The 25,330-nt window shown below is 47.7% G+C and overlaps 1 protein-coding gene across 3 annotated transcripts; it reads left to right on the top strand.

The window, feature by feature from the left end:
- Positions 1-692: 692 nt before the first annotated feature.
- On the top strand, positions 693-25,090 carry ASB1 (ankyrin repeat and SOCS box containing 1). 3 transcript variants are annotated; one of them, XM_073306841.1, is made up of 6 exons: positions 693-977; positions 3,966-4,107; positions 7,539-7,841; positions 17,080-17,465; positions 18,719-18,895; positions 24,883-25,090. In XM_073306841.1, exons 1-5 carry the CDS (start codon positions 857-859, stop codon positions 18,850-18,852), a joined length of 1,086 nt encoding a protein of 361 aa, XP_073162942.1. In that variant the 5' UTR covers positions 693-856; the 3' UTR covers positions 18,853-18,895; positions 24,883-25,090. The 3 variants fall into 3 exon arrangements, with proteins under 3 accessions (XP_073162942.1, XP_073162941.1, XP_073162943.1); XM_073306840.1 differs by lacking the exon at positions 24,883-25,090 and having other exon boundaries at positions 18,719-24,588; XM_073306842.1 differs by lacking the exon at positions 24,883-25,090 and having other exon boundaries at positions 888-977; positions 3,961-4,107; positions 18,719-24,588.
- Positions 25,091-25,330: the final 240 nt, after the last annotated feature.

The raw sequence follows: 25,330 nt of genomic DNA, 5'->3' as shown, positions 1-25,330 counted from the left end.
ACCCTTCAGGGATGGGCTTCTGGCACACAGAGCCGATCAAGGCTGGGTCAGGATAGCAGCCATTTCTCTCCTCCTTGACGTGATGGCCCAGCTGGCTGCTGTCAGCATCCAGCGGGGTGAGTAAGCCTTTGCCAAACGTTAAGTCACAATGTTCCGTGTTGGTTGGATTTCTAGCCAAACTACACCCTGCTCCCTCCACAGGAAGCGGACAGGGGATCTAAAGAGAGTCAGCCGGAGCGATTTCAATGCTGGCTGCCTTAGGCCCATATGGAAGGGAGCGAGATGTGGTTAGCCGGAAAGCTGGGGCAGCAGAAAAACGAACCAACAATTGGGCTATTGTGTTCTGACTGACTGACTGACACAGGGACAAACTTGTCTCACGGCTGTTGTGATCATTTGGACAGTGTTATAGACTGTGGATCTTATTATCACAAACTTCCCCTTTCACTCTTTCTTCGGCCCTCCTCTCCGCAGACTCCTCTGTTTGGGATGAGGGCGTGCTCCTGCGAATGACAGGCTATTTCAGCTTCCGGAGGTCTGCCCTTTTGGGGGAGAGAAGCCAGCCTGTTTCCCTTGCAAAGGAGGAATTGCTTCCCTGCTCTGGTTCAGTGTTGACAGCCCAAACCACCTTAACTAGAAGCAGGAAGCAGAGAGCCATGGCCCTCACCAATCGGATCCGGGGAGGGTGGGACAGTGTGCAGCGCTCACAGTGTTCCCAGGCCAGGGAAATGACATGCCAGCTTCAGCCTGTTTGTGGTTCCTGTGCCAGGGCAGCTCAGTGTAGGGAGTGCCCTGGGGAGCCCCTGGGGGGGGGCAGGGAGTGGCTGGGCGGCTGCGGTGTAGAAGAGTGGGCCAGATGGCTGAAGGAAACTACCCCAACAGTCCTGGTTCCCTGCAAAGAGAACCTGGGGCTGGCCTGGAAGCCCAGAGCAGTGACAGTCACGGTGCCACCCTCGGTGCCACCGATGGAAATGCAGGTAACGTAAGGAAAGCCAAGCCAGGAGCATCAGCAGAGGGACTGTAGCCACCAGAGCAGTCTCAAGCTGCGGCCCTGCCTCCTTTCCTGTGGCGCTGCCTGGGGAAGGGGGGGCTGTGCTTTACAAGGCTCTGCTTCCCTGGCAATGAACTGGGGGCCGGGGGGGGGAACACTCTGGAGTGCCCCCTGGTCTTTTTCTGGGGGTAGGGTGGTGTGGTGGGGGTGGGAGGCTGGGGGCAGGGAAGTGCATTCTCTCACTGTAAGCTGCGGGATGTTCAGGAATGCCGGCCATTCAGGGGGCTCTCGGATTTGTGTAGGGTTTTCCAGAGGGACGTGTGAGCAGCACCACAAAAGGGACTTTGCAAACCCCGTGGTTTGTTTCTCTGTTCTGCTCCCATGCAATTGTCATTCTCTTAAGGAAGTACAAGTCCACATAGCTGGATGAGAAGCAGGTGGTTTATGCCTCTAGTCCAGTGTGTGCGGGTGTGCTCTCTGTGTGTGCAGGGATATGAAATAGTGCTTAATCTGTAATGAAAGAGGTGCCATGGTTCAAGCAATTTTTTTACATTCATAACAGATGAAGCAAGCCCAGAGGTGCTGGGGCTATGAGCTGCCAGGCTTAAAGGTGCCGGGGCTCAGCCCTGGCACAAATTAAGCTCTGATATTAAATCACTCTGCTATTTTCCCTTTTTGAGCTGCCATTTTAAGTCTACCAGTTGCCTCTCAAATTAAACGTACTTAATGTCTGCAGCTCTCTCCCCAAGGGCTGGTTGGCTACACGATTAAAGACACCTCATGGAACCGTCGTCGTTTTCTAACATGGAGAGATACTCGACTATCATCAGAGCCCTGTTAGCGTTGTCCATCTCACATGTTTATTGTATGCTTGCTACACAGTGCATCACACAGTGCCAGAAGCTGGGAATGAGCGACAAGGATGGATCACTTGATGATGACCTGTTCTGTTCATTCCCTCTGGGGCACCTGGCATTGGCCACTGTCAGAAGACAGGACACTGGGCTAGATGGACCCTTGGTCTGACCCAGGATGGCTGTTCTTATGTTCACATGTATTTGAAAAGGACAGGCTGAGCCACCTCAAGTTGCATTTTCAAGCGCTCAGCAGCATCCACAACTGGAGCCAAGCTGTCAAAAGAGCCCTGCAGCTCCCATTTACCCAAAGTGCTCAGCACCCAGCGGCTGCCCTTGTGACACCTCTGGCCACATTCTTCAGGACACCTTGGCACCCAGTGCGCTGAAGTGCTGGCAAAAACGGACCGTGTGTATTGCTGCCTAAACGGGAGCCGAGCTCTTCTGAAAATTCTGGCGCATGTGACAGCACCCTATAGTTAAGGTTGCAACTAGAAGTTTCCCTTTTAGTTTTTCCGGAGGTAATATTTACTGACAAGCGAACCACAGATGTTTCAGAGAACTCCCCAGTGCTTTGGCTGCTTCAGCTAAACCACTTCAAATGATGCGACCCTCCCGAGTCTGCTAAATTGCTCTACAAATCTTGTAGAGCATTACATCTTGCACCATCATTGAGTACTTTACACTTCCGATCCTGGCTGGAGCTAGGACGGGCAGCGTTTGTGAGGACAAAACACCAACCAGTTATTGGAATATTTTTGGCTTGGGCTTGTTTTAGCTGTGGGCAGAGGGTTAGGCCAATTCTTGTTTATTCCAAACCTTTGGAGTCATTCTTAGTGACCAGCCTGGCTGGTTGCATCATGTGTTGTCAGTGATTGTTGCTGTTCACACCTGCTAACTGTGAGCCTTGTTCGGGAGGGCTTCGGACGTGGAAGTGTATCCAAGCACCGCTTGTTTCTGGAGCAGGGGCGGTGGGTTGAGCGTTTGACACAAGCGTGCTGAAGAAAGCAGGAATCGCCATGGGAGGGGCAGCTGGGAGGCTTGGATGGCTGGGTGAAAGGTCAAAGGGAAATCAGGAAGGTGTGATGGCGGGGAGGGGAAGGAGCACGGTTTGGCCTCTGGGGTAGAGTGACCAGAAGCCCACAAAAAGCAGGACTCTTTTGGTTTTCCAGGCCCTGATTTGAGCTTCCATTTGGCTTTCCAAAGCCAGGGACTTTCCCAGGATTCTCAAGTCTCCCAGCGCTGCAACATAGCAGCACAGACAGCCGCCATCCTGGCTCGCCCGGCTGCCTATGGCATCACCTCTCCGCTCACCTGGCCTCCCTAACTTGGTAGCAAAGAGCTGGCTCTCTTCAGGCCCTTGGCTTTCCCCGCCTCCTGGCAGGAAAAGGGCTGGGTGGGCAGGCCCAGGGGAGGGAGGGGAAGAGAAACGGGAGTGGGAGGAGGGTGACAGGGAAAGGGAAAGGAGGAGGAGTGGACAGATGACACCACCAGGGAAAAGGGAAGGCGAAAACAATACACAGCAAATCCCAGAGCTGGGGGCCAGTGCAGAGAGACGCTTATGCCTAGTACAGCAGGGCCTGAAGGCCCCAGCCACGGGCGTGCCCCATTGCGCTGGGTACTGGACGCACCCAGAATATCCCTGCCATACACACTGGTCCCCTCCATCATTCCTGCTGTGCCAGTGGTCCTGTCAACGTGCGGCAGCTCTGTGGAGACAGGCTGCCCACCCTGCCTTCCCCCGGGTGCTCCCTGTTGCATTGTCTCTCCCTGGAAGACAGCCCCCCTCATGCCCCTAGAGCGTGGCTGGCTCTGGCTAATGAAGCCTCTAGCATTCAGTGTCTGCTGTGTGTAGAGGCAGCTGCCGTATGTCACCTCAGATCCTCACACTGCCAGAGGACATAACCCACCGGGGAGAATATTACAAAGCCCCCCGTAGGCCGCACCACAGAGAATGGGAGATTTTATAACCCCAAGTTAGCACCCTGGCTCCAGACAGCTCAAGTTGTAGCAAATTCTGCTTTGAGTTCCCCGGTGCATTGGTCAAGGTAGCGCCCATGGGGTAGGTGTTGAATCCAGGCATCTCCAGGATTAACACAGCAACCCTCTCTCCAGCGCAGGTCGCAATCTGAAGGAGTGGCTGAGGGAGCAGTTCTGTGACCACCCCCTTGAGCACTGCGAAGACATGAGGCTGCACAATGCTGCCTATGTCGGGGACCTGGAGACGCTCCGGAGCTTGCTGCAGGAGGAGAGCTTCCAAAGGTGACCCTCGTTTCCCCTGCTGCTCTCCCAGCATGCCCCTCGCGGCTGGGTATTGGGAACACCCGCTACTCAGTGATGCTCGGATGGGGAGTCTGATGCAAGCTTCCTTTTGGCAGGGTCTGGGATAGAGAGAAATGGTACTGGATCTCTAGAGGTGTAAATCAGCACACACACATGGCCTTCAGTGGAGGCATGCCGACTTACGCCAGGTGGGCATCTGGCCCATCATACTGCCAGTTGACGCTGCAGCTCTTAACCTACCCAATTTCACCTGGTATATGTCAGAGTGGTTTTAGGTTCTCACACTGTATGCAGGCCTTGGTTTTTTAATAGAGCATATGCAATGTGGCCTGTCGCGCCCTCGCAGCTGGGCCAAAGTCTGTCCCTCCAGTCTGAGCCGAAGGGGTTATTGGGAGGGATGAGAGAGCAGTGGTATTCCCTTGGCTTCTCAGCCGAGGCTGCTGTCCCGTTTGCCACCTGTGGGAGTGTTTTCCTTGGTGGGGATGCTGCATAGACATAACTTGCCTGTTCTGTGTACAGCAGGTCACGAGATGGCCGTGGCCATGAGTGGGCTCCAGGGGCTGGGGTAAACAGGTTTAGAAAAATCTAACACCCCCCCTGCCACCCTCCGCTGCCTTGTCCATCTTCAGCAAGCTGGTTCTGAAATGGTGAAGAACTTGTGCATTGACAGATCTTCTTGTGTAGAAAGTGGGGGAGTGAAGCCTGGGGTCGGATCTCCCCCTCCAGTGTCAGGCCTTCTCCTAAGGAGGGGTGATAGGAAATCTGCTCCCCAATGCTAGCAGGCACTGGTGTCTTCAGAGATGTGGCTCTGGCACATTTCCTACACCTGGCAGTTCACAGATCGATCAGCTCACTTGCTCCGCTTCCCTGGTTCAGCAGATACCCCGATCCCAGCACTGAGCACCACGGAGTTCCTCATGCCTTTCACACACAAAGGGTATCTTTGAACGTACAGATCCAGAGGCCACCGTCAGACCCTCCTGGGAACGCAGGGGGAAGGGAAGATGACTGCTTCTTCCTGTGTTTCCCAGTAATCAGCCGTTCCCTGAGGGCACAGTGAGCTCAGCACTTCCTCAGCTTTAACAGAGCAGCTTGGCAGGACCCAGCAGGCTCTTTGTATTGCGGGTCAGAGGCTGCTCAGGTAACACCTGAATTTACCCAGGCTAATCCCATGCCAAGCAAATTTCAACTGAGTTACGTACAGTTATAAATATCCAGCCTCCGCTTGTGAATATGCTTCAGCTCAGCCTGGAAATAAAATAATGGGGAAATAGAAGTCTATGTGTAATGGCAAAACCATGCAGAGGGGATTACAATCACATATAAAACTGAAACGCCTTGTGTTAAAATTTTGGCCCAGCCTATGTCTGTGGCCATTGGGATATTTAATTAATTTTCCTGCATTGCTGAGTAAACTGCATAATGACAACTCTTGCCTGAAATTGCCTTTTCAGCAAGAGTCAGAATGAGCCAGCCCTTCTAAGAATGAACTGCTTTGTCCCTAGCAAATTTCCGGGGCATTCCTTTTGTCACTTGGCCCACCAAGTTTTATAAAGTTTCCACCTGTCACCTATTTGTGCCCATCAGCCTCACTTGATTATTATTTATATTCCAGCCGTGCTTAGAGGCCCTGTTGTGCCAGGCACCATGCAAACCCCTATCAAGAGACACTCCCTGCCCCTGAAGAATTTACAATATAAAGAGACAACCTGGATTAAGGATGGGAAATAACAAGTGTGAGTGTGTGTGTGTGTGGGTGGGGGGATGAAGTACTATTACCCCATTGCACAGATGTGAGCACTGATGCCTGGAGCTGTGAAGTGACTCACTCAAGCAGTGGGTGAGAGGCAGAGCTGAGAACACCCAGGTCGCCTAACATCCAAGTGAATGGCCTAGCCACTGGGCTGCGCTGCCTGCCAACTGAGGACATTGCTGTGTCTGTGCTTTCTTGCGCTCTGAGGCCTAGCCTAGGCCAGAAAAGTTTTGCCGGGATAGCTATATGGTTTATACAGCGTCCCTTTTCTGGGATCGCTTATACCACTTCAGTGAGTGAAATCGACACTTTTATGCCAGAACAACTGTTTCTACAGTAGGGCTTTTGCCTGTAAAGAAGAATTGTTGCAAAAAATCAGCCCCTAACTGACATGAGAAGGATTAAAGTTGGAAAACATGCTTTAGAGTAATAGACTCAAGGAGCTCAATCTATTTAGCTTCATTAAGGGGTGACTTGATCATATTCTCTAAGGACCCATGAGGGGAACAAATATTTGATAATGGGCTCTTCAGTTTCGCAGGCAAAAGTATAGTCTGGTCCAATGGCTGGAAGGTGAAGCTAAGACAAATTCAGACTAGAAATAAGGTGCATAGTTTTAACAGGCAGGGTAATGAACCATTGGAACAACTTACCAATGGGCGTGGGGGATGCACCGTCCCTGGTGATTTTAAAATCAAGACTGGAGATTGTTCTAAAAGCCTCAGTCACTAACTCTTCCCTGCCTTCCTCCTCACCCCTGCTCCCTCCTTTGCTCTTCTGGCACAGTCACAGGGTCCTTGTTGCAGCTCACAGCCCGGTGTGTGCTCGGCACACTTTCACCTCTTGCCTGGCCGTGGGGGAAAAGACCTACTTCGGCTGTGATGGTTCTAGCAAAGCTGGTTTGTAAATGACAGCTTTGCTAGTGAAATCATATTTCGATTTCACCCTGGAACATAGACTATTGCACCACAAGCAGACATGCAACATCCTCTTTGTCGAAACAGGGGCCGGTTTTATTCAACATCTTTATTAATGATCTGGAGGATGGCGTGGATTGCACCCTCAGCAAGTTCGCAGATGACACGAAGCTGCGGGGAGAGGTAGATGCGCTGGAGGGTAGAGATAGGGTCCAGCGTGACCTAGACAAATTGGAGGATTGGCCCAAAAGAAATCTGATGAGGTTCAAGAAGGACAAGTGCAGAGTCCTGCACTTCGGAAGGAAGAATGGATATTTTATCTTTGCTCATTCTTCAAGCGGGAGGGTGCTCTTGTGGCTAATGTGCTCAATTGGGACGCCAGTGATCTGTCTTCAGCTCCCAGCTCTGCACGGTCTGCCCACTTTGCCGCTCTGTGCTTCACCTCCCCATCAGTACAATGAGGCTAATAATCCTTCCTTTGTCTACGTGGTTGTAAGTTCCCTGGGGCAGTGGCTGCCCCTTGTTATGTGTACATACAACATGCAGTGCAATAGGGCCCTGGTATTGGTGGGCACTTCTAGGTGCTACCGTAATAAAGGTACTAGATGAGGCTTCAAGAGGCCAGGGCATACACCATACCTGTGGCTTACCCACTGTGTGTCCGGGGGGAGGCAGGGCTGTATCCCGGAAGAAGCCGTGTGCGTTGACAGATAACTCTGCTCTGTTGCCCCCCCGCTCAGCCGAATCAACGAGAAGTCCGTGTGGTGCTGCGGCTGGCTGCCCTGCACCCCACTGCGCATCGCTGCCACCGCCGGCCATGGCAACTGTGTGGATTTCCTCCTCCAGAAAGGGGCGGAGATTGACCTGGTGGATGTGAAGGGGCAGACAGCCCTCTATGTTGCCGTGGTGAACGGGCACCTGGAATGCGCCCAAATCCTGCTGGAAGCTGGTGCAGACCCCAACGGGAGCCATCACCATCGCAGCACCCCTGTGTACCACACCTCCCGCGTGGGCAGGGCCGACATCCTGAGAGAGCTGATAAGGCAAGTATAGTCGGTCCCCTTACCTTCCCAGCTCAGGGTCAGTCTGTGGGGTAAGAACATAAGAACGGCCATAGTGGGTCAGACCAAAGGTCCATCCAGCCCGCTATCCTGTCTACCGACAGTGGCCAATATCAGGTGCCCCAGAGGGAGTGAACCTAACAGATAATGATCAAGTGATCTCTCTCCTGCCATCTATCTCCACCCTGTGACAAACAGAGGCTAGGGACACCATTCCTTACCCATCCTGGCTAATAGCCATTCATGGACTTAACCTCCATGAATTTATCCAGTTCTCTTTGAAACCCTGTTATAGTCCTAGCCTTCACAACCTCCTCAGGCAAGGAGTTCCACAGGTTGACTGTGCGCTGAGTGAAAAAGAACTTCCATTTATTTGTTTTAAACCTGCTACCCATTAATTTCATTTGGTGGCCCCTAGTTCTTATATTATGGGAACAAGTGAATAACTTTTCCTTATTCACTTTCTCCACACCACTCATGATTTTATATACCTCTATCATCTCCCCCCTTAGTCTCCTCTTTTCCAAGCTGAAAAGTCCTAGCCTCTTTAATCTCTCCTCATATGGGACCCGTTCCAAACCCCTTATCATTTTAGTTGCCCTTTTCTGAACCTTTTCCAATGCCAACATTTTTTTTAAGATGTGGGGACCACATCTGTACGTAGTATTCAGGATGTGGGTGTACCATGGATTTATATAAGGGCACTAAAATATTCTCCATCTTATTCTCTATCCCTTTTTTAATGATTCCTAATATCCCATTTGCTTTTCTGACTGCCGCTGTGCACTGCGTGGACGTCTTCAGAGAACTGTCCACGATGACTCCAACATCTTTCTCCTGATTAGTTGTAGATAAATTAGACCCCATCATATTGTATGTACAGTTGGGGTTATTTTTTCCAATGTGCGTTACTTTAATCAACATTACATTTCATTTGCCATTTTGTTGCCCAATCACTTAGTTTTGTGAGATCTTTTTGAAGTTCTTCACAGTCTCCTTTGGTCTTAACTATCTTGAGCAGTTTAGTATCATCTGCAAACTTTGCCACCTCACTGTTTACCCCTTTCTCCAGGTCATTTATGAATAAGTTGAATAGGATTGGTCCTAGGACTGACCCTTGGGGAACACCACTAGTTACCCCTCTCCATTCTGAAAATTTACCAATTATTCCTACCCTTTGTTCCCTGTCTTTTAACCAGTTCTCAATCCATGAAAGTATCTTCCCTCTTATCCCATGACAACTTAATTTACATAAGAGCCTTTGGTGAGGGACCTTGTCAAAGGCTTTCTGGAAATCTAAGTACACTATGTCCACTGGATCCCCCTTGTCCACATGTTTGTTGACCCCATCAAAGAACTCTAATAGATCAGTAAGACACGATCTCCTTTTACAGAAACCATGTTGACTTTTGCGCAACAATTTATGTTCTTCTGTGTGTCTCACAATTTCATTTTTTACTATTGTTTCAACTAATTTGCCCGGTACTGATGTTAGACTTACTGGTCTGTAATTGCCAGGATCACCTCTAGAGTCCTTCTTAAATATTGGCATTACGTTAGCTATCTTCCAGTCATTGGGTACAGTAGGTGATTTAAAGGACAGGTTACAAACCATAGTTAATAGTTCCGCAGTTTCACATTAGAGTTCTTTCAGAACTCTTGGGTGAATGCCATCTGGTCCCGGTGACTTGTTACTGTTAAGTTTCTCAATTAATTCCAAAACCTCCTCTAGTGATACTTCAGTCTGTGACAATTCCTCAGATTTGTCACCTACAAAAGACGGCTCAGGTTTGGGAATCTCCCTAACATCCTCAGCCATGAAGACTGAAGCAAAGAATTCATTTAGTTTCTCTGTGATTACTTTATCATCTTTAAGTGCTCCTTTTCTATCTCAATCGTCCAGGGGCCCCACTGGTTGTTTAGCAGGCTTCCTGCTTCTGATGTACTTAAAAATCATTTTGTTATTACCTTTTGAGTTTGTGCCATGGATTTGATACGGCATCCAGAGCCAGGGAGGAAAGAGAGTGTCCTGTATGTCTCCTAACCTCCCTTGGCCTCCTTCTTTTCCCCTGGCTCCTTCCCCTCACAATAGAAAAGTATCCTGCTCTCCTCTATCCTCACAAACTCTCTTTTAGTCCTGCCTTCTGTCTCCCTCCCCCCGTTTATCTTCAAACTCACGGAGCACACAGGTTGCGCAGTCCCCTCATCTGCTCCATGGCGGGTCCTTTCAGTCCAGCTTCCAACATCTCCCCTCTGGTGCAACTGCTCTCACTCAGTCGCTCCCCTCTTCAGATCCCTCCGCCACCTCCCCATCTGTCATCATGTTAGAGTGAAACCTCATCTCCCCACCTTCAAAGTGCTGGCCCTTCCTTCTTAGGCTTGCCCCAGGCCTCCAGCTCCACCAATGCTCAGTGGTTCGGTCACACACCTGGGACTCAGGAGACCCCTAGTTCAAGTCCGGCCTATGTCTGACAAGGGATTTCAACAGGTGATTTGAACTGAATGCTCAGAGCAGGTGTGCCGCTGAGAACCCCAAGCATTTTCCAACAGAAAGCTGTTTTGACTTCTAGTTTGTGATCAGCTCTAATGCAAAGTGTTGGTACAGAAAGTTACAAAGCAGCAGATCAGCTGAGAAGTTAGGTGCCTATTTTTGCGGGGAGCTTGAAGTTTCTTTTGTAAGGTCAATAAAGCCAAAATAAATCCTGGGCAAAGACTTCTGGTCCGTGTGCAAAGCACTTCAATAAGATATGACATTTAATGATAAGAATGATGGATGATGACCTTTGATTTCTCTATACAATGCTTATTTTATGTTCCTAGAAATTGTGCACACTGCCCGAGGCCCAAACTGGCCACAACCAGGTACCCACATTTAGCCTCCTAAACCTGTATTTAGATACCTGGATAAGTGGTCTGATTCTCAAAGGAGCCCCTAGGAGCTCCCACAGACTTTAGTGGGATTGTAGGTGCTCATCACCAATGAAAATCAGCCTGCTTATTGAAATGATTTGGGATCTGTCGTCACCTCAGAGTTAAGTGGGGTGAGCAGCACCAGGGTTGGTCACTCCTGGATGTGAGCAGCCACACCCGACTTACTGGGTCTTCACTGGTGCTGCTCTCCCCATGAGCGTAACTTGGACTTCTGGGACGTGGACCTGGTTCTTTGTGCTGCTGTCACCTGAGCCACTTTGATTCTTTCCCAGTGAGAGAACTTTTTTCTAACTTCTAGGTATGTGAAGGGAATTGTGGGAAGTCATTGAAGGACTATCAGCAGTCACGTGATGTAGCCTGCATCCTCAGTGCAAAGTGGGTGGGATACAAACCCAAGGGAAAGCCTCACTTAGGCTGGCTTTAGCCTATAGCCCCAGGACAAGACAGGTAGTCTGGGCTGAAATCACCACCAATGTTAGCTGGGAGAGGTATGAATGTGTTAGGAAAGAGGGATTGGGGCAACCCCAGAGTAAAAGCCCAAGTTAACTCTGCAGCAAAGGTGGATTTGGGAGCCCAGCTTTTTGAAAATCATGGTCCTAGCTCATTATGGGCCCACTGAAGTCACAGGGGCATGGGATCACCTCTAATGCAAAGTGTTGGTACAGAAAGTTACAAAGCAGCTATGGACTATCTTGTCCAGTATCCTGGCTCCAGGAGTGGCCAGTCCCAGCTGCTTCCAAGCAAGGTGCAAGAAACCCTAGAGCAGGCTGCTTTGGGAGAAAACCCCTGTGAAGTTTCCTCCTACCCCCAGCACTTAGAGGTTGGCTTAAACCCTGAAGCAGGAGGGTTGATAGCCTCTGAATGCGCTTTGCACTGGGCCCTATAAACTTGAATTTTCTCCTCTTTTGCATGTGTACACATCAGAATGAACCCACTAGCTACATTCCTAAGAATCTCCCGCAGTATATTTGCTAGCACAGTACAAAACATAGCAAATGATATTTCAGCAGATGGAGTTGATGTATTGATTTATACGTCTGCCTCTAAAGATGCCTTGCCAGCAATTTAAAAGCATGATTCTGGAAAACTTTCAGGATTAAAAATTAACTGGAGTTTGTCCAATATCTTTTTATTAGGCAATGTTTCTCCCAAGGCTGCTAAGTTAATACCAAATGGTCAGTTTGCCCAAAATTTTCAATAGGGATTTCATAGATCTATTCAGAATTGCTTACTTTAAAACACAATCCTGACTTACAGAGCTCTGTAGAAGCTTAAAAGTATTGATCTAAGTTACTCTTTCCTTGACAGGGTAAATGTAATAAAATGACATTTTTTACCAAGATGTAATTATACATTTTCATATTCTTCAAAACACCCTATTCCCAGTTAATTACCAGTCAATGTGGTGCTTCCTGTTAACATACAAACTCCGCAGTTGCTATTGACTCTGCTGGATTTGGTTTATTAAATCATATGGTAGCACAATTACAATTCCTGAAGTCCTGTGACCTGCTACAATTGCTGAACCAGAATACCAGGCAAAAAGCAGGAGCTGATAGGACATTATATGTAAATTTTATCCACTAATAGTAAATACACACGTAGCTATGGAATGGTAATCCGTGTTTTATAGTAAGACTGGTGGAAATATTTACAATTATATGGCTGGCGTATAGATTACTTTCCTAACAGCCTGTTACATAATCATCCTGTGATGGGATATTGCATCATACTTCTAGTCTAATAGAGGGCAGAGCCAGGATATTAGGAGATATATATTCTGCTTATTCCATTTAAGGACAGTGTTAAACTGACAAAGTCATGGGGAATTGTATCAGTACTTACAAACTTTTAAAAAGTTTGACTGATTTTGTTTTAAAAAGTATAACTTAGCAGAGTTGGTCAGAAAATGGCTTTTTTCATGAAAAAATTTGCTCTCCCTAAAGGGTGGTGCATTATGGGAGTCACTGGCCACGGTGCATCGTAGAAATGTAGTTTGGCAGGGAATCTGGCCAACAGAAGAAAACTGGGCATGAGAAAAGCGGACTACAGCTGCAATGAGGCACTGTGGCAGCAAATCCAAATAGAAATATTTCCGGTTTTGACCAGATTTTGATTTTCAGCCATTTGGGTTTTTGATGAAAAAATCAAACATTTCTGTGGAATGCAGAAATTTTTTGCAATAAATTTCATTTAATTGAAAACCAAATTTTCTGCTGAGAAGCAGTTTCAAGAGAGAATTTTTGACCAGCTAGTTGCAAAGGAAACCAATCCTGCAGGCCTGACTCTCGGGAGGAGTCCCATTGCTTGGCTTTGAGCCTTTGCCATTTTCCTAGAAACCCGATTTAAATGTAAACTTTCTAGGATGAAACCATTATATGCAGTATGGCCTCAATTCAGCACAGAACATTGAAAACCTCTTTCAGAAGGGAACAGTTCTTCAGAGAGCTGCTGTTCCTGGCTACTTTCTCCCTTCTCTTAGCTTTAGCCTTCACTAAGCAAAGCTGAGCTGTTGTGTTGTGACTATGGAGGAGACAGAGACCACTTTGCAGTGTGCGTTTGGGGGAAGTCAGCATGTAACGTCCTGTCCTCTCCACTCATGCCTGCAGCCACCTCTCCGTCATCCTCTGAGGTCTCAGTCTCTGTGCTGTGACGTGGAGAGGAGTGCGGAGAAATATGCGCAAAGTGCCAAATTCAGCACTTGGATGTGCTTGAATGCCCCATGATCTTGCAACTAGTTCTGCACATGCTTGACTTTAGTGGGCCTATTCATATCTTCAAAGTTAAAGCACATGGATAAATATTTGCAGCAGCAGGGCCAGAAACCCACTGATTTCAGTGAGAGCTTCATAAAGATCTAGACAGAATTTGGCCCAGAATGTTTTATTAACCAGAAAGAGGAATCCTACACTATACAGGAGAGCAGAAAAGCCTCATTCTCTGAATGCTAAGATTACAAACCCAGGAGAGTTATTCCTGAGCGGAAGAGCATTGTATTACTCTGAAGGGGAAGCACGACACTTCTCCTCTATCCAGGATCCATCCTTGGCTGTTGCAAAGGAGCAATTAAAAATGGCTAAAAGAGGTTGGCTTGTTCTTCCCCCACCCTGCTTTTTTTAACATTTACGGTATGTAAAATGGGTGCGAGTGCACCATTTGGGAAGCATGTGCTCTATACTGTATGGGTACGGCATTGCATATAGCACACGTTGCTATTATTATTTTTCAGTCAAATGCGGTATTATGGTGTTTCAAAGTAAATATTTTTAAAGGGAGCAAATGTTCTTTGTGCTATTCTTATTCTTCAGCAGGCTTTTGCAAAACCCTCCTATTTTCTGTTCACTCAGTGTTTGATCCACTCAGGTGCACAGGCTACACATGTAAAATGTATAGTTTCATGCCTTGTACTATCAAAGTAACATCTATAGCATAACAGCATAGATTCTAAACACCGAGGGTGAGATTTTCAAAAGTGCTCGACATTGGGGTATCTGCTCTCTTTGAAATCCATTGAGCTCAATGAGTGCAGAGCTAGACCTAAGCAGAATGCTTCTGAGAACCAGCCCCTTAAATTGTATTGTGTTGTTCCATTGTACTGAGAGGTGGATGAAAGTTTTTGGACAAAACCTTCTTTTGCTGAAAAATGCAGATTTGAGACATTTTGCAAATTTGTGTCAAATTCACCATATTTTTCGGTCAGAAAAACCAGGAGAAAATATAAATCTGAAACAATCGAAATGTTCTGACATTTCTAAACAAATCATTTTGATTCAAAACGACGTCTTTTTTTGAATTGTACATCTATTTTATTTTTGAAAAGGTTAAAAAAACCCCAGAAATGATGCAAAAGATTGTAAAATTATTATTATTTGGTTTGCTGAAAAATTGAAAACATTTCATCAAAATGATCTTTTACAATTTTTTGGCATGTGTAGCTGGTGAATTGAAAAATCAGTTATTTGCATAGCTCTGACCGTAAGCCCTTGGTGAATGGCTTCTACAGTTCCCACTCTGTTCCGGGTCCACAGTATCTGAGTCTGTTACAGCCCTCCCGAGAAAACGTTAGCAGTTTAGCTCACGCAATAGCAGCTCTGAAGATCCATGGTTCATCTCTAGTGCATTGGCCAAGATGGCAGCTGTCAACCATAATAAAAAAACCCAACAACCTGAATAGATGTTAAAAGTGATCTATAATGACATAACTCATAATATTTAATTTTAGGATAATACAATACAGTTCTCAGGGATGGCTGACTAACTGACATAATTATTTTATATGTTCCCAATTTGCTACAAGCCTGGAATTTGGTACATCTATTTAGCATAAACAGCTGAGTACAGGGGGAAACTCCAGCATTTGACATTATGATTGGCTTTCCACTATTTGAGTTCCCACTGAAGTGAGACTCTTGAAATTCGTTACACTCCTCCGTTTAGCAGAGATTTGTGTTTCAGTTTCCTTGATTGCAACAGGTAAGGGGCGCTTGCACTAACATATTAACTACTCATCTCCTCCCGGGGGGGAAGTTGTTTTAGGGCCTATCTGGTACCCATTCAGTGAGGAGCTGAGTTATTACTAAACTGGGAGGAGAGGTAGACACGCTGGAGGGCAGGGATAGGATACAGAGGGACCTAGACAAATTGGAGGATTGGGCCAAAAGAAATCTGATGAGGTTCAACAAGGACAAGTGCAGAGTCCTGCACTTAGGACGGAAGATCCAACGCACCGCTACAGACTAGGGACCGAATGGCTAGGCAGCAGTTCTGCAGAAAAGGACCTAGGGGTGACAGTGGACGAGAAGCTTGATATGAGTCAACAGTGTGTCCTTGTTGCCAAGAAGGCCAATGGCATTTTGGGCTGTATAAGTAGGGGCATTGCCAGTAGATCGAGGGACATGATCGTTCCCCTCTATTCGACACTGGTGAGGCCTCATCTGGAGTACTGTGTCCAGTTTTGGGCCCCACACTACAAGGAGGATGTGGAGAAATTGGAAAGAGTCCAGCGGAGGGCAACAAAAATGATTAGGGGACTGGAACACATGAGTTATGAGGAGAGGCTGAGGGAACTGGGGATGTTTAGTCTACGGAAGAGAAGAATGAGGGGGGATTTGATAGCTGCTTTCAACTACCTGAAAGGGGGTTCCAAAGAGGATGGCTCTAGACTGTTCTCAGTGGTGGCAGATGATAGAACAAGGAGTAATGGTCTCAAGTTGCAGTGGGGGAGATTTAGGTTGGATATTAGGAAAAACTTTTTCACTAGGAAGGTGGTGAAACACTGGAATGCGTTACCTAGGGAGGTGGTGGAATCTCCTTCCTTAGAAGTTTTTAAGGTCAGGCTTGACAAAGCCCTGGCTGGGATGATTTAACTGGGGATTGGTCCTGCTTTGAGCAGGGGGTTGGACTAGATGACCTTCTGGGGTCCCTTCCAACCCTGATATTCTATGATTCTATTTACACATCCCCTAGCCAAACCATTAATGGTGGATTTTACACACTGGTCACTCAGGGCAGAATATTTAGCTGCATAAGGACAATGCTCAGCACAGCCCTTATGACTGGGAGAGGAAAGTGTCTCTAAGTCACATCTCCGCTTTCCTGATCCTGGGGACCAACAGCCACCAGAGTGGCCATAGCCACCACTGGGCTAGTTGTAGAGTGGCCAGCTCAACATACACTGTGCTCACCTCCCCAATGCAGTCGGCTTCTCTGTGTCGGGCAGGGAAGGGACCAGGAGCAGGGTGTTTTGGCAGGCGATCCAGAATTCCCCAACTTTCAGGAGCCTAAATTTACCCCTGTGGAATGTGAGCCTGTCATTGAACTCAATGTTTAACACACGCCCTCCGCTTTGTCCCTGCAATTCATGAATCCTTCACAGGCCATATTCCGGCCTCTGCTGCTGCTGCTTTGTGCTGCGTGGCTGTCAAGAAAACCCTTGTGCGTGGGAAGGGGGTAAAGCTGGCAGAGCCATTGCTAGGCCACCCACTCTCGCAAGGAGTCTCTCAGTTCCCACCTGTACCGTGGAGATAATCACACTGCCCTCCGCCCCCATACAAAGTGTGAGACTAAATGCACAGATACTGTGAGGCTGGCAGCCAGCAAAGTATCCTAGATGTAGGCCCTGGATGGTTAGTGGTGGTGGGGCTCTCCTGCCTTCTCAGTGATTTCCAGCTTCTCCATGGACCTGAGCTTCAGTCGTGTTATTGCTTTCAAGCATTTTCCCTCTGGAGGCCCTGTGTGCCCGCACCCGTCTGCCTCGGTACCAAGATGGCTTTTGTTTTTTCATACTCAGGTATGGCGCTGACGTGGACGTCAACCACCACTTGCCCTCACGGCTCCCCAGCCCCTCCTCTCGCCCACTCACTTCCTTGGTGGTCTGCCCTCTGTACATCAGCGCTGCCTATCACAACCTCCAGTGCTTCAAGCTGCTGCTCCAGGCTGGAGCCAACCCCGATTTTAACTGCTGCGGCCCCGTCAACATCCAGGGCTTCTCCAGGGGCTCCCCGGTCTGCGTGATGGATGCTGTCTTGAGACACGGCTGCGAGCCAGCCTTTGTCAACCTCTTGATTGACTTTGGAGCCAACTTGAACCTGGTGAAGGCAGAAGCCCTGGCTGCCGATTCGACTGGAAGGGTCAAAGTCAACCCAGAAGCCTTGCAGGTGTTCAAAGAAGCCAGGAGTAAGTGGCTGGCGAGTCCTCGGCACTGACTTGCTCGTGCTGCCAAGAGAGAAGCACAGCAAACGGTTCCCTATGGCTGTGGTGCTTGTAGCTTGGGCTGACTGAAGGCAGTTCAGAGCCCTAGGCACACCCTACATGGGTCCCGCCCTACCCCACCCCTGTGTCGTGGTTCTGCCCCTGGAGCATGGTGCCAGCCCTCCTTGGGCTGGCAGCAGGTTTCAGAGGTAAGATCAATAGGGCAGTCTGTGCCTCTTGGGGCTCTTGATTCAGGCTGTCTGCAAACTCAGGCAGGCCTCAGTTACACTCAAGTGATGTTTCCAGCTTGTTTGAGTCCAACAGGGCTAGAAACTTAACTTTGAAAACATCAGAGCTGAGATTCTGACCCCATTTTCCAAGTCCTGGTGCCGGAGCCCTAGGCCTGAGCCTATAGTACCTGTCTGGCCCTGATTATCCGGGCCAGCTGGCCTAGGTCTCCAGCTGCAGCATGCTGGCTGGGAAGCAAAGCAGCAGAGGAACAGTGGTGGCAAGAAGCGGGAGCAGGGGTGGGAGGAGCAAACGTGTGGCCATAGGGTCAGAGCTGAACACATGGTCCTCTTGAAAAGTAGCAACCAGAGGGTTAAGGAAGTGGTGTGATGTCCATTCAACCCCTGCTTAGCTGGCAAAGAGGACAGTGCACCCTGTGCCTCTCACCTGAAATAGAGAGGTCAGGGAAGGGGAGTGGGTTTGCAGGGCATCGTTGCAGACAGGTTGTGAGAAGAGGTCCTAGCTCTACCCAGTGTTAATTGTTTTTGTGTGCCGGGGATGCTTAATTCAAAAAGAAAATGTGTGTAACTTAAAACCAAAATGACTCGACTGGTGCTAAGCATTCAGGGGAGCTGGAGATTTCCCCTCATAAACAGAGAACCAGGTGTAAATTGGCATAGCTCCACTGACTTCAATGGAGTCATGCCGCTTTATCGCCGCTGAAGATCTGATCCAGAGGCCTTAGTGTCAGACACACTCCTGCCTGCCCTGGGTGCTGAGCTTTTGCAAAGTGCGTTGTCTGATCCTTGCAAGAATTAACAGTGAATTTCTATTATGGTATAGAACAAGGGCGTGGGGAGGGAGCCAATCCCCAGGGGTATAAATCAGCATAGCTCCACTGAAGTGGTTAGGGCTATGGCAATTTACACCCGAGGGAGATCTGGCCCAGTAACAATTTACATTTGCTCTTTTATTCCTTTCTCTCTTCCCCTTTGTTATTTTGATTGCAGGCTGCCCCAGGAGCTTATTGTCTTTGTGCCGTGTGGCCCTGCGGAGGATACTTGGCAAATACCATCTGCATCTGATACATGCTCTTCCAGTCCCAGACCCTATCAAACAATTTTTACTTCACAAACAGAGCTAGAATGCAATCAGCTGCTTTGGGGACAGTTTGCTGTAAGAAATGAGTAAGCTGATGAAAACAGGTGCCAATCGCCCCCTCCCCACAGTGCTGTTTTGAACGATATATCCTGTGTTTATTTGCATAAGGTTATTTGTTATGACACTACCTCTGTTGCTGTTACTTGTAACTTGTCTTGGGTTTTAGCAACACTACCGTATGCCGAACTTGTACATACTCAAACGGTGGGCTTTTATCTGCCTATAATATGCAAAAGGTAGTCCCTGACCTCATCAGTAATGGGCGTGTACAACAGTACTGTTCCATTATCTTCTCATGCTTCAGCTGTCCTTACTTCGACCTTGCTCCCTTGAGGAGCTGACAATTGCTATTGTGCATATGGCAAGTTGATGTGTTTTGACTTGCTGTATGTCTCATTCTGGGGTGAATGCATTGGGTTTCTTGTCTGGTGCCGTGTGTTTGCTGGAGAATATGAAATTGCTTGTGTGTGCCTAGCTGTTCAAGGTAGCAGCAGAGTCCCAAGCCAGATCACTTGGCTTTTGTTATTTAGAAATCCCGAGATGGGACTACTAAAAGGCTAGGAGATAGCCAACCGGTCTGAGCAACTGCAGGTGTCCTCAAAACACTCTCAGATGTGATATGGTGTCCTGACGTACCTGCTACCAAAAATATATAGGTCTGGGTGGGCTACCAGAAAAATAGGTCTCCAATTACATGAATGCCTGGGAGTGGACCAGCTATAGCAATCACTGCCATGGCATGAAGGGGAAAACCCATAAGAGAGAAGAAAAGAATGGGGTTTCTCAATGGGACTGTGGAGAAGGCACATAACACTCACCATGGCACGTGGTTTAGCAGGCAGCCCACTCAGCTACAAGTTGTGGAGGCGTCAGTCTGAGATTGTGCTCAGATGCTCTGTCCCACTCCTTCGTGACTGTGGTGCGTCTCAGCCTTCTAATGAGGCATTAAGCTAATGTTTCTAATGTCCATGGGCCACCAGAAAGCTCCCATGGCACTTCTCAAAAAGACAATGTTCTGCTGAACAGCTCGATGCGCAGTAATGCTGGTTGAAATACCCAAGGATGAACGGGAGCTATTGTTCGGTGAATGACTTGGTAAATGTATCTGTAGTGTCCCTACGCTACTGGTAATTAACTCCATGCTTGTAAATTGCTGTGGGGTTACTCCATTCAAGAAACTCCACCAAACCAAATACTAGTCTGCTTTCATTGCTTAGAAACATGCCGCCCCCACTAAAATGTTATCAGTGTTCCAACAGCCGTGTTGGCAGTTATCGATGGGGAGGTGTCGGCAGTTTGCAAAGCATGGCACACGCATATAGACATTACTACCACCCTTCCCTGCCCATCCTATGTTGGCATCATTGTCAGATAGAATGTTCCCCAACCATCAGGTGTTTCCTACTTCTGCTGTGGACAGAACAATTTCTTGGGGTGTCCGTGTGACTGAGCTGCTTGGTTTTATCTTGAATAAAGACTGAGTAACACTGCACCCAATGGAAGAATGCTGGGCAGCTCGGCCAAGGCGCCCTTTGTTTCTAGTGTCTCCATTAATTATTATTGTTTATGTGGCAGTAATGACTAATGGGCTCCAATCACAAACTGGGGCCACATTCTACTAGGCCCAATACAATCCGTACAAGAGACTCCCTGTCCCAAGGAGAGCACCTAGAGTGCTTTCCTGTCCTATGCTTTGTGTAGGGATGTTTTAAAAACAGATAGGAGGCCCTGTCCCACTGAGCCCCGCAGTATGTGCTCTGCGGTGCTCCTAGCAGTGGAGTGTCAAGGTTTGCAAGGAGGTGGCCCCACAGCTGGGAAGAAGTTCCCCCTCCCTTTTACTCATTTGTTTAGCTGTTGATTTCTATACACTATATTTATGTATATGCTTTGGGTGAGATGCTGTGCTGAACCTCTGAGGGTGCAGCACCAAACCTGCAGCCCAAAGGGAGGGGAAGCTATAGTCGCTTTTGTGCCCTCCCAATCCTGGACCGTTGCAGGGGCTGCGGGAGGCCCCCTGTGTCATGTAGTCAGTCCCAGGAGCCTAAATTACAGCAATCTCTTGCAAAAAGAAAAGGAGGACTTGTGGCACCTTAGAGACTAACCATTTTATTTGAGCATAACCTTTCGTGAGCTACAGCTCACTTCATCGGATGCAACTCTTGGGGCTCCAGCATTAGACAGGGAATTGCCTGGAAACTGGGTTTCGAGCCATCCCCCGCAACACCTCCCAGCCCCACGCTCTGCACACCCACTACACCAGGTGTTTTGAGGGGTTCTTGAAATGCAGCCTTGAGGCTGTCTTCTGCAGTGCCTGTGCCAGAGAAAGCCGCCCCTGGGTGGTTACCGTGCTTTTACTCTGATCCAGCCCTTTTACCCAGTGTGAAGCAGCTGAGGAGACCATGCTTTGTCTTGAGTTCCTGCAGTTCAGCAGTTGTGGAGAGTTGGCTGAGGCGTGTGAAAGACAGAGAGAGGCAGTGGGGGGTTGGGGTAGGGTCCTCCAGAAGACACTGCTGCTGGGGTGTGTGTGCTCCGGCGGTCGCTGATGCTCCTGGGGTGGGTTGCTACCGCTGCTCTGGGGCAGCGCCCAGGACCAGTTGCCTGGGGCCACTGGAGCAGCAGCCAGTGCGGCTGGCCACGGGGCCACCCCAGCTGCTCAGCCAGCCCTGGGGTCAGCCTCTGCAGCTGCAGAAGTCACATGACTTTCCGTGACCTCTGTGAAAGACTCGCAGCCTTAACGATGACCACCAAATCCCTTTCCGCAGTACTCCTTCCTAAGCAGTCGTTTCCCATTTTTTATGTGTGCCACTGATTGTTCCTTCCTAAATGCTGTACTTTGCATTTGTCCTTATGAATTTCATCCTATGAATGTTTGTGTTTAAATTTGGTAGGCAATGCTGGATTGCTATTTTTTGCTGTTATTTCACTATTTTCTTACTTTGTATTAACGGCTCTGCATTAACAGTTCATTCTGGCAAGGAGGTAGATTAGAAGAAAGGGGAGCAATGGACAGAGAGTCCTCAGTGTTCCTTATCATTGGCCTTTTAATTTCAGATTAGCAGCCATGCAGTCTGGCCTAAGGCGGCAGTAGATGGCAAGTATATAAAGATGGGTCCTGCATTGCCTCTGCTCGCTGTTTCATTGCAAACAAATATCTGAGTATGTGAGATGAAAAGGAAAAACAAATTTCTGCTGATTAGGTTTTGCCGAATTTTGAGTGATGAGTAGGTCCTCAGACACCAGAGCGATGGGTGTTTTAAAAACCATAGATAGGGAGGGAGGAAATGAGGGAAAGTGGATGGATAGACAGACACATGCTTTTGGAAAGTTAGATCAGTGACAACCTGTATTGTAGAGTCTTTAGGTCCTTTAGGCTCCACCCCTTGGAGGCCTCCCCAGCAGATTGGCTGATCCCACTAGAATGCTGGGAATGGGTGATAGAGGATGGATCACTTGATGATTACATGTTCTGTTCATTCCCTCTGGGGCACTTGGCATTGGCCACTGTCTAGGGTGACCAGATGTCCCGATTTTATAGGGACAGTCCTGATTTTGGGGGTTTTTCTTATATAGGCTCCTATTACCCCCCACCCACATCTGGATTTTTTACATTTGCTGTCTGGTCACCCTACCACTGTCGGAGGACAGGTTACTGGGCTAGATGGACCTTGGTCTGACCCAGTGTGGCCGTTCTTACGTAGAATCCTATGTGCATCTTTAGGCACTTAGATACCTTTAAAAACCTGGCCCCAAAGGAGATGTTGGAAGAAGGGTCTGAGATGGAACATCATTATGATAGAGAAAGAACAAAACCTCAAAACAGCCCTAAATTCAACTGTGATGTAACTTTGTAGAGCTGAGCTAGGGTTGAATTTGGCCCATGACTGAAACGATTGGATAGCTAAGATGGTTGATGGCTGGATGTATGATCAAATTCAGCAATTGAAGTTACTTCTTGTGGAGTGTGATTAAATCTGAGCCCAGTGTGCCTTGACAGCATAATTAGTGCTAAGACTTATAGCCCTTCTAAGTCATACAGCACCATGTTATTGTATTTCATTATTTCCTTCCTAACAGGTCAGTAGTTGAGCCATTTACCAGTGTGTACTCAGCTAAGACAGTCGCATACAACATGTTTGTGAGCAACCCACTAAAGGCGCACTACTGGCTTATACAATTTTAACCATATAAACCCTCACATCTACCCTCTCCTCAAAAACATTACTCCTATCCATAAAAACAACACATCAAGCAGTGTCCTCCTCCCATACAATATTTATGTGTAAGGACCAATAGGACAGTCAGGGTGTACAAGACACATTGGCCCCACCTTGCTTACAAAATTCGGTTTATATCTATCGTAAGTGGTTTCTCTCCCTGGTATCTTCACCTACCTGCTCTGACTGCTAAAAAGGACAACCTGGATTATGGGTGAGATGTGATCAAATCTTACCTGTATTTCTCTCTCTAAAGAAAGTCTGAACTTGAGGGCCCTGATGCCTCAAACACTTGGGTCTATGCTTAATTTGATGCATGAGTAGTTCCATTGAAACCAAACATGTTTAAAGTTAACCAGGTGTTTGGAGGATCAAAACTATCATGTGCAGGAGGCATTTCTGGCTTGTGTAGCTGAAGGTGCTCATTTCCCATTGGAAGCCAGAGACTCTTGCCTCTCTGAAAATGTCAACCATTCTCATCTTTCCTCGTGGAGAGACAGCCAGATACGAGCTGAAGTCAATGGGACTTCTCATGTTCAGAATGTTAAGCACAAGCGTGTTTGCAGGATAGGTGCCAAAGTGGTTTCCCGTGGAGGTTTGCTACCAAGGGTGCCAAACCTTGCTTAAAAGGGCAATGTTAAGCATACGTATATCCTGAAATTTTTAGAGGAAACTGTTGAGTTGTGAATTGAAAAAGTGACTTCCAGGGGTCAATGATATTCTCAACCTGTGGCTTCAGGCATTAGATCTAGCTGCTGACTTTTTTTTTTCAACCAAAGGAACGATAATTTTCCACTATGAAATCTGAGTAATAACATGTATACACTATGCTCCCATTTACTCAAAACTTTATTGTCCAAACCTCTGCATTATCCAAATCCCTTCCTTTCTCCCCTGCATGAGACACATGCTGCAGAGGGTGTGTATCTCATGCTGGGAGGTAAGGAATGAGTTTGGATAATAGAACAGAACGGCGAGGAGGAGGATGAGTGTTGGCCACTGAGAAGGCCACCCCCTGCTGAATGGCTCTGGCCCTCTGGATTATCCGAGCTCCCAATTACCCAAGTAAAATCTGTGTGCCCGTGCTATTTGGCTAATTGGGAGTGAGCTGTATATTGTATAGCTGTAGTACAATATATTTCTATATAACTATATATAGAGAGAGATTTTCGCCTTAACTCATATTTCACTATTTTCTCATAAGTAGAAAAATACCTCTTTTGCAAAGGCGTTTGTTCCATAGAGTCCTACAGTAATGGCTGAATAGCATAAATAACTCATAACAAACATGTATCTTCTGCCCCAGCCAGAAATCATTCTAGGTGGGAAATCAAACAGCCAGACAGTGTATATTGCATATATAGACGCATGCACATTATGTATCAATTAGTGTGTGGCCTTGCTAGGAATGCAGCTTGTGATATGGTAACGAGATTGGAAAATTGGCTAATGAACCTAGACACATTTTGAACAATCACAGCCATTAAAAAAAGAGAATTATTTCATCTTTGCGTTCTTCTTTACTTTGCTGCCTTGTCTGGATTCTGCTGTTGATAAATGCTGTCTGGGATGTTGTTCCCACGTGTGCCTCCCCACCACTTCCAAAGACAACAGCAAGGCTGGGTTCAAGTCAATTCACCATGGTCTAAGTTGGGTCAACTATTTCCAATTCCGTTCTGAAACCCTCTTGTGCAGGGAGGGATATTTTGGAATGGAAATATTTGCTTCCAACTCAAATGGGAATGTGGCAGGAAGCTCTGAAAGGGGTTGTAGTACCTTCTTTAACCCCTTCTTTTCAGTGACTGCTATAAGAACACACAGATGCTCCATGAAATGCCTGCAGATGTTGCTCAGTGTTTTGCTGCTTTTTCCAAGGACAAACTACAGCTTCTAAAGGGAGTCAGGTTGAAACGGGGAGCGGACAGGAGACATCTGCGGTGAAACTGGGGACATGGTAACCAAATAAAGATGTTTAAAAGAAAAAAGGCCATCTCGCAGCGTGCTCATTTATGAACCAAAGGGTGACACCGCACCCTGGAGAAGGTGTTGGCACTGGGTATTGAACCTTGGACTTCTGGTTCTAAAAAGCACAAGTCTCTATGGCCTGAGCTAAAACCGTTCAGCTGCCTCACAAACTTCTGTTCTAACCACCCGAGGGGGGAAGAGACCTGTGGTCTCTGAGCCTGGGTTACGGCTGCTAGTAGTGAGAAGAGCGCACCGCCTTCCCAGGCCACCCTCAGCCCTGGG

Source organism: Lepidochelys kempii, chromosome 11 (genome assembly GCF_965140265.1).
Source record: "Lepidochelys kempii isolate rLepKem1 chromosome 11, rLepKem1.hap2, whole genome shotgun sequence".
NCBI classification, from domain to species: Eukaryota; Metazoa; Chordata; order Testudines; family Cheloniidae; genus Lepidochelys; species Lepidochelys kempii.
This window is presented reverse-complemented; position numbering and strand designations above follow the sequence as displayed.